The sequence below is a fragment of the Ipomoea triloba genome, chromosome 12 (genome assembly GCF_003576645.1).
Source record: "Ipomoea triloba cultivar NCNSP0323 chromosome 12, ASM357664v1".
Classification (NCBI taxonomy): domain Eukaryota; kingdom Viridiplantae; phylum Streptophyta; class Magnoliopsida; order Solanales; family Convolvulaceae; genus Ipomoea; species Ipomoea triloba.
This window is the reverse complement of record NC_044927.1, coordinates 23,213,732-23,230,939: the sequence shown is the minus strand read 5'-3', so window position 1 is coordinate 23,230,939 and position 17,208 is coordinate 23,213,732. Positions and strand designations below refer to the sequence as shown.

Genomic DNA, 17,208 nt, shown 5'->3' with positions numbered 1-17,208 from the left:
ATATATATATATATATATATATATATATATATATATATATATATATATTTCGGGGACGGGGCGGGGCGGGGAGAGTACTCCCCATCCCCGCCCCCGTCCCCGGTGGGGAATTCAAAATTGCCCCCATCCCCATCCCCGATCCCCTATTTTTGTCCCCATCCCCTCCCTCGTAGGGGCGGGGAATCGGGTTCCCCGTTGGGTACGGGTACAATTGACATCCCTAGTAACGAGGATATGTTATTGTTCAATGTTAGGTTCCTCCATAATGCATGCAAGCTTACGCACTTAAAAGGAATAAGAAGAAAAAAAAACTTCTTTATTAATTTGTATTTAAATATGAGAAAAGACCTATGAGGTGCATGTGGATGACATATCATAGGCCTCGAGTTTGAGCCTTAAGAAATGAGAATGCAGCTATTCTTAAAACTTAATATCCTACTTAGCATGAATAAGAGTAGTCTTGGTTTGTGATTGCTAGTCGACTAGCTAAAGAAGCCGCTTGTGGTCAGACAAAATATAGGACATATTTAATTTGACATTACCCGATGTGAATCCTAAAAAAAGATTTTTTTAAAATAAAATTTTCATTAATTACTAGTAAGTTAGTTTATCTCACCATAATAATGCTATATGTAACAAGTGATTTCTGTATAAATATATATAATTATATATGATAGGTTATGATGTGGAGTCCGAACCAATTTCAACCTAGTCTTTGGCAAGCTTACAAAACCAATTTCACCTTTCATGAGGTCCACATTTACTTTTACAGAAGATTGCAAAATAGCATATTCTATAATATAATTAACAAAATCAGAAAAAAAAAGAAAAGAAAAAGAATACAACTTGCCAACTCAGCATATGCATGCTATAACCGTTCGAATTTATCCCAAAGTATTATAAAATTAATACTTCTCATAAGTAAACTAAAATCAAAATATGGATAAAATTATAACATAGTCTTGCATAGGAAAAGTTGCATGCATATGATCTTCTAAAAATTCACAAGAAGTTTAGATTGATAATGGGAGTGAGATGACATTAATGTCGTACTCATTTTAAGATAATGAACAAAATGATTTCAAAATTTGTATAAAGTCATGGGGAAAATCACAACAATCATTTCTAAATTACATATATATTTTTTTGTTCTACCCAATATGGACAGCAACTCAGCTCCCACCATAATTCAATTAGAAATATTGTAGTATATAGAGGCAATTTATATTATCGATCAGGGTCCATATAACATTATATGAACCTTGGATTGAAACGACGATATACAAAATTCATACACGTAATTAAGGCACATAATTTCATAACACAAAAAAAAAATCACATACAACACAAGATACATACATACCATTATGGACCCTGGATTGGTACATAATTCATACTCGTAAGCTACATAATTTCATAACACAAGTCAAAAGAATTATAGCACAAGACACATAAACATGTTATATATATATATATATATATATATATATATATATATATATATATATATTTCAAATTTAATTTAGGTACATAAAATTGTGTTAATAACCAATGAATTTCACATACAACACGACACATACATGGTATATATTTACTTTTTTTTTTTTTTGAATACGGGTATATATTTACTTAGTTTAACAAAAATATAATATTTTTATATGTGTTAATAAGTGTTACATTTTCACAAAAAATGTATTATATTTACACTAATACTTTTCAAGAGACATGTAATACATTTTTGAATGAAAATGTAAAACTTGTGGGCTCATAGAATTGAAAACTATTATATTTGCATTGAAAAAATAATACACATTTAAAATATATTAGTCTCTTGTGAGACTGTCACACACAAATTTTTGTGTTATTATTATTTTGGAATTAGATCAGAAGTGCATAATTGCATGGTCTAATTAGTTGCAAAAAATACTCGTTGGTGTGGATTAGATATTATAGGTATGCTGTATGCAGCTTTTCCGTAAGTGCATAATTGCATGGTTTAATTACGATCATAGTCGTGTACTTCCTTAGATAAATAAAAAAAAAAAAAAAAAAAAGAAAAAGAAAACTAGTATTCAGACAAAAAAAAAAAAAAATTGCAAAAGATACGAAATAAGATAACCCACGTCTAAATTTATAAATTTTTCTAAGTATGTAAATGATAAGGGACTACATTAACCATTAATCATACAAAATTTTAACTTTAATTTTGTATGGTATAAAAACAAGGCAAAAGGGTCAAATAGGCCCATGTACTACCATTGATTGTTCATATAGCACCATGAACTAAAATATGGTCCATCTAGGCCATTATACTCTTAATAATTTTTCATCTAGCATTTTTAGCCTATTTCTAACAAGTTACCCATCTAATTTGATGACATNCATGAAAATCGATATATGAAAATTAAATACAATATCTTAAGTTATTATAAAAATAATTTAATTTTCATATATCGATTTCCATGAAATCTCATTGTCGAACGATAGTGAATACCCCGCTATACATACACTGTAGTTAAAACTTGAACTAATATCATTTTTGATGGCAAAATGTTGCAGAATTTTATATTTTAAGGACAAAATCAGTATTCAAAAGAAAGATCTTCAATATCTAAACAAAAGAAAAATCATATTTAGAGAAAAATAAGGATTTGTCAATTGTAGATGCTATAAATCTCATAGATATCTATCTAATTTCTGTTTGTCTTCCCCATTATTTGCGCCGATAAAACACCTATAAATATGATTTTACAGTGATTTTGTTTAGATAATGAAGACGTTTCATTGAGATGACGATTTTACCCTTAAAATATAAAATTCGACAATATTTCACCGTCAATTTGGTCGGAAGGACCAAAACTGATAAAAATTATAAAGTTAGGGACCAAAATTGAAAAAAAATTTAAAGTTGTGCACCAAAATTGATAAAACTCAAAAGTCGTGGGACCAAAAGTGATATTAATTCTTAAAACTTTATATAGCAATTTTGATTTCTACCCTATTTCATTGCAAGAAATTATTTTTTTCATTAATGAAATAGGGTAGAAATCATCGAAAACATCCACATAAATAACATGTCATCATTTTTTTCTAATTTTATTTTTCCATGTCATCAAATTAGATGGGTAACTTGTTAGAAATAGGCTAAAAATGCTAGATGAAAAATTATTAAGAGTATAATGGCCTAGATGAACCATATTTTAGTTCATGGTGCTAGATGAACAATCAATAGTAGTACATAGGCCTATTTGACCCAAACAAATACTTGACAAATATATGAAAGTCGAACTGTATTATACATTTTAATATTTTTTTAATAAATTTTTATTTCAATCTATACTATTAATAAAAATAAAATCCTACTTTTACAACTTTCCGCCCGAACTAACTTTTATTAGTATATATCTAATAATTATTATGTTAATAATAGCTAAATAAATGTAACAACTTTTATCTATATATTTTTATACTTAAGGTATAATCATATAATTGCACAATATATTATTATATTTACTTAATAATTATTATGGCAATTAAAGAATTAATTGCACAGATATTAGTATAATTGACTAATTATTATTATGGTAATTAAGCTAATAATTATCATAATAATAGTATAATACAATTAAACATCAGTCGTTACAATTCTACATATTAATTTAAAAAAAAAAAAGATAATTGCAGATAAACGAGTCATATATTATTCAATTAATTGAGTGATACTTTTGCACTAATCTTATAATCAAATACATGTACACTTTTAAATATTAGAATTGTTTATAATTTCATCTTTAGTTTTATTATCTAAATATATAATAAAATATTTTGTCCGTGCATCACACGGGTGATTGGGCAATTATTTGCTCAAATTCAAGCAAGGATAACATCATAAAAACATAATTGATCCAATCTATTTAATCAATTGCACTATATAATATTCGTTGTTATAATTTATATAATGTATGTCGATCCAAACAATCTTAAAATATTATAACAAATCCATTATGCGCAACACATGTTCAATGTACGTGAAGCGCACGTGCAACGCACGAATTAAAATACTAGTTTATAATAATATTAATTTCTTTCGTGCATCGCACGTGTATATATACTAGTTCACTCTTAAATTAAGAGTATGCAATTGGTTTCCTTCAAAAAAAATTCAAGGAGATGGAAGCACAAAATCCGATCCATTGTTATGCAAGCTAAGTCATCTAGTACCTCCAAATACTGGCTAGTATATAATTTCCTAGACATTGTGGGATTGGACCACTTAAACTATTGTTGGCTAAGTTCAAAATGACGAAAAATTAAAGCTTAAATTGGATAATAATGTCAAAGGAATCTCACTACTGAGTTTGTTTTGCATGTGATGCAAAAAACTATTCTAAGAAGGGAGATGGTGGAACAAGGAGTGATCGTTCTAACAAATTGAATCGGAGATCAATAATTTCAAGGAAATGAAGTTGAATTCCTTTAACACGTACTGTACTAGTGAGGGAATGGTGTGATATATAAATTAAGATATTACAATTTGTCCCGTCATAAAAAAAAAATTGACCACAAAACATCATAGTAGTCTTCTAGGGAGGGGTATTTACTATTTAGCTGTGGTGTTGGTGATTGTTTGTTCTTTCATTAAATTGAGAATGGTGGTCACCATAATTAGATATGGATGAAATAAAAAAAAACAATCTTGTAAAATAGTCCATCTTGGACTCGATACTCCAGCCAGCACACTAATCCCTAAAGTCAAATTCTATCCATAATTACTTAGCCATCGTCTTGTCTCAATTCTTCGCTCTCAACCCTTAATTTTTTCCCTTGCATTTTGTAATTAAAGTATTTTTGGTCCTACTCGAGTTGAAGCACATTCATTCATTTTGAATATTATTGACTGAGTGCTTATCACTACACCAACAATTACAGGTAGCAGTAAATAACCAATGACGAGATAATTGGCCGGATAAGCCTTCCTAACAGCATCATTACTAATTGAAATCATAGACAAATCATATTACTATAATTGACAAGATAATTGGCCAGAGAGAGAATTCCACGAGGTTACTTGTTTTTTTTTTTTTGACAATTTTAAATTTAGTCTCTTCATTTTTGGCTTTTTGCCATTGACTATTATTTTTTGGCACTTTTAGTCATTCTCATGACTTTTTCTGTTTTTAGTAAGGGCACTTTTGTCTTTTCATATTTTTCTTTTGTTATTTTTTCGTTTTTAACTGATTTAATTAATTAGTTTAGGACTTGGAACAAATTAGTTGTTATGTAACACAACATATTGTGAAATGATGGGCGTATAAAGCATAAATTCTCCACTTAAATAAGATTTGAAAATAAGTGAATATATAACATGTGTATGTGTATGCGTCTTGTGCTTTGCCTTGCGTCTTGTGTTATGAAATTCTATACTTTAAGAGTATCAATTATGCACCTAAATCAAATTAGTAGCTGTGTAAAATAAGTAAATGTATAACATGTATGTGTTTTGCATTGTGAGTTTTTGTGTCTTGTGTTATGAATTTAATTATGAATTTAATTAAGAGTATCAATTTTGTACCTAGAATGGATTGATAGTTGTGTAACACACAACATATTATGTGTCTTATGTTACGTTATGAATTGATGTATTATGTTGTGAAATTCTATGCCCATTGAACATAAATTATATTATCTACCTAAATCAGATTTGAAAATAAGTAAATATATAAGATGTGTATATATCTTGCGTTGTTAATTTTTGTGTCTTATGTTAAGTCATTCTGTACCTTAAGAATATGAGTTTTGTACATGAAATATATTATTAACTGTGTATAAACATGATGAATGGGAAACTGGAGTTCGTTAAAATTTAAAGATCAAAACGATATCGTTTTAATCCAGAGTCCACAATGCTATGTGAACCCTAGTCCACGATACAAATTGTAATCCTCGGTTGTTATGCCGTGGACCGGGATCCACATTGCAATGTGGACCCAGGTCCATGTTCACAATATTTGAACTCTATGTTCACAATTTTATAACTCTATATTTAATAGTATAACACAAGTTTTGAATCTATATAACAAAATTGTGAATATAGAGTTCAAAAATTGTGAATATTTAGTAATGTAATTTTATATTGAGATCTAAAATTGTGAATATAGAGTTCTAAAATTGTGAATATAGAGTTTTAAAATTGTGAACATGGACCTAAGTTCACCTTACAAGGTGAACCCTGGTCTATAGCATAATTTGCCTAGTATCAACACATCATTATAATCAACTAATCCAATTTAACTTAATTAATTTTCCCAATTAGTCTGGACCATCCAATTCAAATGCATAGCCCAATTGAATAGACAATCCATCTGAAAATGTAACTCATTTTATTGGGTTTTAACTTTCTTGGAACCCTATGTCAATACGTTACCATCCGCCCAATCTATGTTTTCAATTTTTTTCCCTGTAATAATAATAATAATAATAATGCATTAATCTCAATACAGGGTAGAGCAATCAAATTTAGTCGCCAGGCTACAGCGCATAGATTAATATAGTGGAGTCCTTCGCTTGTCTTAGTTAAAAATGACGCTTTTCTTTCGAATTTTTATGTTAAAATCATATATTGATTTATTTCCTTTACAACCCATAAATATCTCTGGTAATTGTGTTGGTCTCTTAGGGTCATTCACATTATCAAGACTCCACCTTTTTCTCTATCTTAATTGGAGAAAAACTTTGACAAAAATTACAAACAGTTGAGGATGCACTTACAGGAATTTAATTAGTATAATATATATAATGAAAATCTTTAATAAAAAATTGTGTAATTAAATAGTGTTGGATTAGGCACGGAAAAATCTAGTCTAATTTATAGGACTTATAGGCAACATGTTGCATAGATTTTGACTGTTGTTTGTATAGCTGTTGGTACAAACAGACATCATGCTACGCATATTCCCAGCACAATCATTACCATGTTTTTCACAATTAATTAATTATTCCTTTTGCTTTTAATTAATCCAAATTCGGCTTATGCTTGTGTTTATTATTCTTAATCCACTCTTTATTTATATATCTATTTTATCTTTTCTTTTTCCTTATCAAAGCCTCAAACAAAAAAAAAATATTATCAAACTCTATGTATAGTAAAAGGTATTTATAGATATATTTTTTTTTAGTGCAAAAAGTATACTAAAAGTTTGAATTTATTAAAGCTAATAAAAATGTATGTGAGAAATGGCTAACACCTCAGCTCTGATAAAAAAATGGTCAAATATTTTAGTTGAAGACGTAACTCCAATTAAAAGATATAAGCACATTTAAAGTAAGAGCAAAATTAGATCAGCTAAAGTAGAGTTAATTATAACAAAATTAGTTTGATGGATCCATATTTTGAGAGAGAGAGGGGGATTTATTGATTGTTATAATCTCCATGGATCCACTATATGCCTAGTGAAATATAATACAAAACATGTGATCCTAGATGAATTGAGTTGATGAGACATAAGGTTCTAAGTTTTACTCTTTTCGACTAATAACTTAATTTCTTGATTTTAGTTGGGCTATATTACACACCGTGCCAACGGACATTGAAATGATAAATTATATTGATGTTCAAAAAGAAGAAAATTTGATTATTGACTTTCTTGGTTTGGGACAGTCTGACTTAAGTCAGCCAACTATGAACAATTTAGATTGATTTATTTTTCTCATTTGATAGGATTACAAAGCAAATTTCATCCATATTGCTTTTTCTGGTAGCCACTACAAACTTTTCCATGTATTAAAAAAAATGGAAGAAAATAACTATTACATTAAATACAAACGCAATTCTACATAATATGAAACGAAACTAGTAAAGGCTACTTTTTGCCATGCATGAACCTGGAGTCCATGATAACTAAAATGAACTACTTATTAATTAATTAATTAATTAATATAATCAATTAAAGATTCTTTGTCCGGGAGCTAATATCATCTTGGGATCAAATTTGGCCTTGTTTTCTTGAAAAGCGTTCCACTTTTTGCCGAAATGCTTCATCCAATCCTCCCTGGTTCTGTAATGCGGAAGATACTGCTTTATCTGGTTGCCTTCATCTTTATCGCAAAACCTCAAGATTTCTTGGTTCAGTTCATCCAAAACCTCCCACCCATTCATCCCTCCACTATACAACAGCCCCACGCAGTAAAACGTATCCTCTTCTGGTATCACCGCCGACATCCTGTCATCCCACCTGTTCGATCATTCATTCATAATCACTATCACTTGTTAAGAATTCATAATTATTTTCGTTAATTTTAAGTGAAAATTACATTTTTTGTCATCCAGTTATATCTGTGATACAAGACTTAATCCTTGAGTTATCTGCCTGATCATCTTTAACCTTTAAGTTATGTGCAAAGTGACGAGTTTAGTCCTTGAATAATCAAATTCACCACGACTAACATCGCCACTTCGTGCATAATTTAGGGGTTAAACATGAAAACGCATATAACCAAGAATTTATATATAACCAAGAATTTTTAAACTTGTAGTACTTGTAAGGATTTTCCCTAATTTTAATGAAGAGTAATGAAGGTTGGAAGGGTACATTTTTCTAGTTGTGGGATAGACAAGCATGGGGCCTGAGGTTTTGTGTTTTAAAAGGATGTTTTCGAACACAGCGGAGTTGAAATCCAAGATTCTGGACTTTGGTACAAAGAGGTTTAGCCATGGGTGAGTAGCTTCCCAGAGCCCATTTTCTTGTGGTTCCAGCTCTTCACTTCTCACTCTATTCAGAAATTCAAAATATGAAACATCTTTCTTGAATTTCATCCCAGGAACAAAGCTCAAATCTTTGAGCAAATCCTTCAATTCCTGCACATATATATACAAATTAAATCATACCCATTTTTTATGTGTACTTTCTCGGTCTAATTATCTGTACTATTTTATATGTCTGGTAAGAATGAAAAGTACCTGATCGACCGTGATGCCGGTTTGATCATCGTAATGCTTGACGACTTCCAAGCAGTAGAGAAGTCCATGTTGGGTAAGCAAAGAAGCAATTTTGGATTGATCGGAGAGGGAAAAGAAGGAAGATCTCCAGTTGTTTGGAGAGGTATGGTTCATCATAAGAGAGCCTTCCAAGTAATTTAGGCCATGAACTGAGATGAGATGCTCTTGGTCTCTTGTGAATTTTGAGAAATCATCATATAACATTCTCACCCATTTCACCTACATATACATATAATAATGTAAGATTTAATCTAATCAATCAGCTTTCGAGACTGGTAACACAATTCAGAACATGGTAATTAATATAACATAACATTAAATCAAAGTGTTAAACCACATGCTTACTCTTGTTGGGGCTTTCTCTAACGCAATTCTTGCCCGTGTAATGATCCCAAACTGGCCTAATCCCCCTAAAACTGCAAAAAATAGCTCTGAGTTCATGTCTTTGGAGCAAGTGATAAACTCTCCCTTTCCTGAACCCAAAGTGCACCAAAACAAAAGTTAGAGTAATTAAAATAAACATATACATACCATTCATCACAATCTTACAACTTTCTTAACATATATTACACAGTACAAATTAACGTGCGACAATTTGTGTCACCACAAGTTCACAACATAAATATGATACCCAATGCAAATTAACACTTTAAAACTTTTCATAATATATTATCAATATATAATTATACATACTATATAACTTTTTAAACGGTGGCCCAACCCACAACCGCCCATCCAAATTAAAATGAAAAGAGCTTCCAATTAAGCAATATTAAAGTGCAGATTGAAAGTGACGATCTGCCCAGTTTATGTGCACTTCACATAACTTTTTTTCTGAAAATCGTCAGCACGAACAAAACAAAAGAAAAGTGAAAGAGATGAGATAGCAATTAATAAGGTTCATTTTTGTCGCCTGTGAATATTCCGTTTCACAACAATGTCGCGTACAGGCCATAATAAGTGTGTGAACACAAGAAAGTGAACTGCTATATAAAGAAAACTTTCATTTTTAATGCATAATTAGCATAACAATTCTCGAATATATCAAGATAGGATAATAACGTAACGGCCTTGAATATTGTAACACTATATATAATTTAGTTTGGGACAAAAAAAAAATTAGTGTACGAGGCACAATAATAGCTGCTTGGACGTGTGACATATATCTATAAATTAAGTAATATATGAATATGCCCAACCCAATTAAGTTAGTCAGAGAAGATGTGTATTAGTCATCTTAGTCTGAGCCAATCAACTATAGACAACCTAGTTAATAAGGCTAGTTTATCTTATTATAATCCTTTACCAGTTGAGTTACAATGAAAGATTTACTCACACACTCCAAGTAGTGGTCCCAGATTTCTCTCTCTAAAAAAAGAGTAATATATATATGGAATAATGTAGTTGATGGTCTATGTACGTACCTGTGATAACATCCAGTTCAAGAACATTGGTGATCTGTGGACCACATCGAAACATTTGACCGCTAATTCCGGCGTTGGATAGGGTTCCGCCGACCGTCAAGTGGAGATAGTCGGTCCACGACGCCGGCGTGACGCCATGGGCGAGACACGCATGTAAGACATCAACCCAGAGCTCGTGGCCGCCGACGTCAGCGAAATAACCTAAAGATTCACTCCAAGAAACCCTAATCTGCCCACCCCTCAAAGTTCCCATTTCCACCACCACCCCGTCTTTTGCGGTGGCCTGTCCCCTCACGGAGTGGCCGTGGCCCCTGGCGGCGACGGCAAAAGGGGACGGGAAATTGTAGGAGAAGAGAACCAAGTTGATGACGTCATCAATGGAGGAAGGGTAAAGAACCGCCGCCGGAGTTTGTTGAACTATCCCTCCGAAGTCGGTGGAGGCGGCGGTTGTAGCCCAAGAATCGACGCGAAATCGGCCGGCGATGTCAAGGGAGAGGATTTCGTAAGGGAGGGAGGAGGAATTCCATGGCTTTAACTTGCCGAAATTTGACATGCAAAGACTTAAGATGTAAAGAAAAATGAGAAGACTTAAAGAAACAAGTTTCGCCATTGATCTTTCTTTTGTTGCTAGCTAGGAAAGGAATCAAAAGATAAGAATGAAGAAAATATGAGTGGAGAGCTTGGGAGAAGATGGTATCTATTAAATAGCTAGCTAGTAAGAGAGGGGATCTGAGGAGAGAGACATAAAAACAAAATAATTTTGAACCATTAATATCTTAATTAAATAATTAAAATTGATACATTAATAAATAACCATATATATATATATATACTACATTTATAAATGGGAAAATGACATATTTAGTCCCTAAGTTATAGGGGTAGTGTAGACTCAGTCCCTAAGTTATGGTTGTATGCGAGTTTAGTCCCTCACTTATTCACAAAGTGGCGAGTTTAGTCCCTGGACATTAAATTTGACGAAAAAATTAAAAAATATTCAAAATTTGAGGGGTAAAATAGGAAATTCACATTTTATTATTCTTCTTATATCAAAACCACTTTTACAACATTATTTTTCACTTCTTAGCCTAATTATTTTCAAGATTTTTCATTTTTAAAAGCATTTTAATAACTTTCAAATGACTTGTTAGGAACCTGACTCTCGTATAATACACTTAAAACTTAGCACAAATAAAGAAATGCATGATCATTGTATTTAGGTGTATGAAACACACTATCCTAACAAGTTTTTATTTTTTTAATAAGCAAAAAAGTAATAAAATTAAAACTTTTAAGATTTTTTACACACTATCCTATCTCAAAAGTTTTAATTTTATTACATTTGTTGCTTTTTAAAAAAAAAAAACTTGTTAGGACAGTGTGTTTCATACACCTAAATACAATGATCATGCATTTCTTTATTTGTGCTAAGTTTTAAGTGTATTATACGAGAGTCAGGTTCCTAACAAGTCATTTGAAAGTTATTAAAATGCTTTTAAAAATGAAAAATCTTGAAAATAATTAGGCTAAGAAGTGAAAAATAATGTTGTAAAAGTGGTTTTGATATAAGAAGAATAATAAAATGTGAATTTCCTATTTTACCCCTCAAATTTTGAATATTTTTTAATTTTTTCGTCAAATTTAATGTCCAGGGACTAAACTCGCCACTTTGTGAATAACTGAGAGACTAAACTCGCATACAGCATAATTTAGGGACTGAGTCTACACTACCCCTATAACTCAGGGACTAAATATGCCATTTTCCCTTTATAAATTTCAACATACTTCATATTTTCAGCCGCCACTCTAGAATTGATGGGTCTTCAAACGTTGTTACATGCATGTGATGAATTGAAGTCTAGATATTAATTAGTATTATTATAATAATGTATAAAAGTTATATAGTAGTAAACTTTTAACAGATTAATTTATATTAGGCCAGCAACCTAATAATACAATGAGTCTCCCAACGTAACAATGTCCTGCACGAAATTTACCTATGACAATGTGCGATTAAATTTCTTTACAAAGATACGAAAGGACAGATTTTTCTGGTGAGTTTCCATGCTGTCTTGTTTACAATAGTCGGACAGTTCGAATAGTAAGCCTAGCTTAGGTTCGATTTTTGTGAAAGTTTTTTAATAATTTTCTTGATTTAAGTCAGTTAATTTTATTTTTTGAGTATTATTGACTCTGTTATAGTGTAGTATATGTTCATAATTACTTTCTCAATCTATTAAAGCACAAAGAGTCAATATCACCTCCACTGATACTAGTTATAAACTGATCTATCTCCTTGTGATCCTTTGTCAGCTAGATTTACAATGCAGGTTTCACCCAAAACACATATTTGGATTTGTGGGGATTGTACATTTTAATAAGACAAAACTAATTAAGAATGTCAGCCATAGAACAGATACTACATTGTAATAGAGTTAGTAGTATTCAAAAAAAAAAAAAAACCCTTCTTTTCTTGAAAAATTTCTGGTGTGAAAGTAAGATAACTAATCAATTTTAATGACTTGAAAATTTATGGTAACTGGTCAAGAGAGTTGGACCGTCCAAATTTAATTTGTTACACATGGATATTAAAGTATAGGAATAAGGTTCAAATTGGCCACTGAACGTAACCTTAAAATGCAATTAGACCACTGAACGAAAAAAATGTGCAATTAGGCCACTGAACACTACAAATGCATGCAATTTCACCTGATAGCAGGTTACATTCCATTTCATCAGGTTGTCTGCTTACATGGATGGTGATGTAGCATTTTAAAATAATTTTTTTAATAATAAATATAAAAATTAAAATTAAAAAGTTAAAAATATTAATTTAAAAATATTTTAATATTAATTTTTTAATATTTTTAATTAATTTTTATTTTAAAATTTATTATTTAATAAATATTAAAATTAAAAATTAAAAATATTAATTTTTTAATATTTTAAATAATTATTTTAATATTTTCAATTAATTTTTAATTTTAAAATTAATTATTAAAAAAATATTTTAAAATGTCAACTCACCATCCATGTAAGCAGGCAACCTGATGAAATGGAAGGTAACCTGCTATCAGGTGAAATTGTATGCATTTGGAGTGTTCAGTGGCCTAATTGCACATTTTTTTCGTTCAATGGTCTAATTGCACTTTCAGGTTACGTTCAGTGGTCAATTTGAACCTTATTCCTAAAGTATATATTGAAAATTTCGGATATTGGGAATTGGGATAAGATATAATGATGTAACATACGTACCATTAAGTAAGTAGCTCATCAACGTAACTTGGCTATCTTTTGATTTTTCTTGTGTGCATGGACCATTATTTAGTTTTTAAAAAATGTTTTTTTTATCATTTAAAATTTTTTTAATAGCAATATATTTAATACGTATTTAATATTTCACAAAATTATATTCATAATGTATATATTAAAAGCTTAAAATACTAAGAGGTGAAAATATCGTTACAGTTGTTTACTTTCTTCTCAAATATCGTTACAGTTATTTACTTGACCTTAGAGACGAAGTGGTGAAACATATTGTTCATAAGTATATCTAGTTGCAAACTTGCAAAATATTCACAATGAATTATGTTAGTTCTTACTTTTTTCTTCTAGATTCAATGAATATGTAATATATTTCAATCAATAATTCACAACCCTTTTATTTTCATCGTTTATATTGCGTTTGTAAGCTTGAATGTTAAGAGTGAAAATATCATTACAGTTGTTTACTTGGCCTTAGAGGCGAAGTGATGAAACATATTATTGGTCATAAGTATATCTTGCACTTAGGAAAATATACGGAGCATCATAGGCAAACATGCAAAATATTGACTTTGAATTATGATAGTTCTTACTTTTTTCTTCTGGATTCAATGAATATGTAATATATTACAATCAATTTACATCCTTTTTATTTTCATGGTTTATATTGCATTTGTAGGCTTGGATGTGGCTGGTGGTGGTATAAGTACAAATGGTTAGACATGGTACTTATTATTTTATTAAGATAGACTAAACTTAATTATAATTATTACATGGTAAGGGAGCACCTCTTTTTGGCAAATTATGCTATTGATCCAGGTTCACTTTGCAAGGTGGACCCGAGTCTATATTCACAAATTTAGAATTTGATGTTCACAATTTTAAAACTCTATATTCACAATTTTATATCTCAATATACAAAATTACATTACTCAATATTCACAACTTTTGAACTCTACAATTTTGTTATATAGATTCAAAAATTGTGTTACGCTGTTGAACATAGAGTTATTAAATTGTGAACATAGAGTTATGAAATTGTGAACGTAGAGCTATGAAATTGTGAACATGAAATAATTATGAAATTGTTAACATGAAGTTATAAAACTGTGAACATGAAGTTATGAAATTGTGAACATAGGGTTATAAAATTATTCATATACAGTTATGAAATTGTGAACATAGATTCTGGTCCACCTTGTAAGATGGACTCTGGTCCATGGCATAACAACTGCATCTTTTTGGCCTACTATTTGAAATTAGTGCCAATAATGTAATATCGGATACACTCATATATTATATATTGGATACTATTAGAGCAATATATATAGTTATATCTAGAACTAGTAGTTCAAGTAGGTGTAGATCGTAAAAAAATCTTATTATTATTACCATCTTATGTGTGACCGTTTTACATGAAATAAGTCCGCAGATAATACTTTTTATTGAAAATGGAATTTTTTTAATGAATTTATAAGTGTTTTAGTTTAACTAAAAATGTATTATATTTATCAACCATTATTGCATCAAAACACATAAATTACATTATTCTAACTCACAAAATACATTATTCTAACATAAAGTACATTATTTTAACTCATACAATACATTATCTTACCTCAAAAATGTTATTATTCTAACACATAAAATACATTATACATCATTCTAACTCATAAAATACACTATTCTAATACATAAAGTACATTATTCTAACTCATAAAATACATTATTTTAGCCCTGAATATTCATTATTCTAGCACACACACAGAGCAATAATTTTTTTTAAACACCAAAACGACGTTGTTTTGAATAGTGATCCACACGGTTTACAAAATAATTTTTCTATATTTACACTAATACTTTTCAAGAGACATGTAATACACTTTTCAACGAAAATGTAAAACTTGTGTATTTATATTAAACGAGCTATTGGAATTAGAGTGCATAAGTGCATGGTTTAATTAATTAGTTGCAAAAAACCCTATGGGCGTGCAATGGATTAGATATTGTGTGTCTCTTTTAGCATTTTTTTTAAAGAACTTTTTAAGAACTTAGTTGATCGCAGCTTCACAGGATCCCACCATAAATTCACTATGGATGTAAATCGTGAGTCACGTAATCAGTCCATCAATAAAAAATATACGTACAACGATCTAGTCCAGACATTTCAGTTTAACTAGATGTCTCATAAATGCTTTAAAACTCATGAGGGAGTGTTGAGTCATAGTGTACCTTCGACGAGAAAAAGAAACACGCATGTTGTGAGGCCACGTCGAAGGACCACACAACGTATGTTATAGTCTTCTAGAGAGGGGCATTTACTATTTAAATGAAGAATGGTGGTCACCATAATTAGATATGGATGAAAAAAAAAAAGAGAATCTTGTAAAATAGTCCATCTTGGATTCGATACAACCCCCATCTCATTCGGTGTATCTTTTTGGTGTGAGACAAACATTGACACAACACAAATCTTAAACCAAGCACTGCAAAGCCTTTGAAGGGAAACATCAGCAAAGATTTGGTGTCCTTTATTCTAAGATTATGTGTAGGTACTCCAGGCAGCACACTAATCCCTAAAGTCAAATTCTATCCATAATAAGTCCAGCCTATAGTAATAGCAAAGCTTGCGACATTGTTACCATTACCAGTATTTCAAAATAAAAAATACAACAGTTAAAAGCATTTATCGTTCGTAACAATGGCATCCTCAACCAAGGCAGTCGATGTGAACGCTATTGAGCCCCTCACTGGCGGGATGAACTATCGCCGATGGGCCGCAAAAGTGAGCATGTTTCTTGAGTCACAAGACCTGGACTACGTGATCATCGAAGATCCTGCAAAATACCAGGTAATTTCTGAACCAACTACTGAGCGATCTGCAGAGCCCGAAACGCAGGTTGCTGTCCAGGACGAAACTCCTGCACCAAAAACTCCTTCAACCAATACCATCTCAATATCCCCTGAAGCACGCTCAAAATACGAAAAGGACAATAAGACTGCAAGAGCTGCAATACTACATCGAATGACCAATGCCTTGTTTGACATATTTTCGAAACATAAGTCTGCCAAAATGATTTGGGACTTATTGCATCAAAAATATGGGAGTGATGATGCGGACAGGAGGAAATACGCAGTCGGTCGGTGGCTGAATTTCAGAATAATCGACTCCAGGTCAATCGTGGAATAGGTACATGAATATGAAAACCTGGTAGCTGACATGCTGTCTGAAGGGTCTGAGGTGAATGACACTTTTCTTTCTGATTCCTTAATTGAAAAATTACCCGAGTCTTGGTCCGACTTCAAGTACAAAATGAAGCACGAGAGGAAAAACGTCACTCTACAACAGTTGGTGAACAGCTTGAATATCGAAGAGGAAAATCGCGTCATGCTCCGGTCTGCCATGATTCCGGGTAATGTAAAAGCTAATGTAGTAGAAACAACTGTTAATTTTGACAGGGCAAAATCTGGCAGCCATAATAAAAGCAATAACAAAAAGGGAAAATCCAACCATAACAATAACAA

At 31.0% G+C, this 17,208-nt stretch overlaps 1 protein-coding gene across 1 annotated transcript; it reads right to left on the bottom strand.

The window, feature by feature from the left end:
* Positions 1 to 7,939: 7,939 nt before the first annotated feature.
* Positions 7,940 to 11,029, bottom strand: LOC116000498 (cytokinin dehydrogenase 3-like). Its single transcript, XM_031240587.1, has 5 exons — positions 10,420 to 11,029; positions 9,341 to 9,468; positions 8,957 to 9,214; positions 8,589 to 8,854; positions 7,940 to 8,231 (listed from the first exon to the last, which is right to left on the bottom strand). Exons 1-5 carry the CDS (start codon positions 11,027 to 11,029, stop codon positions 7,940 to 7,942), a joined length of 1,554 nt encoding a protein of 517 aa, XP_031096447.1.
* Between the last annotated feature and the right edge of the window lie 6,179 nt (positions 11,030 to 17,208).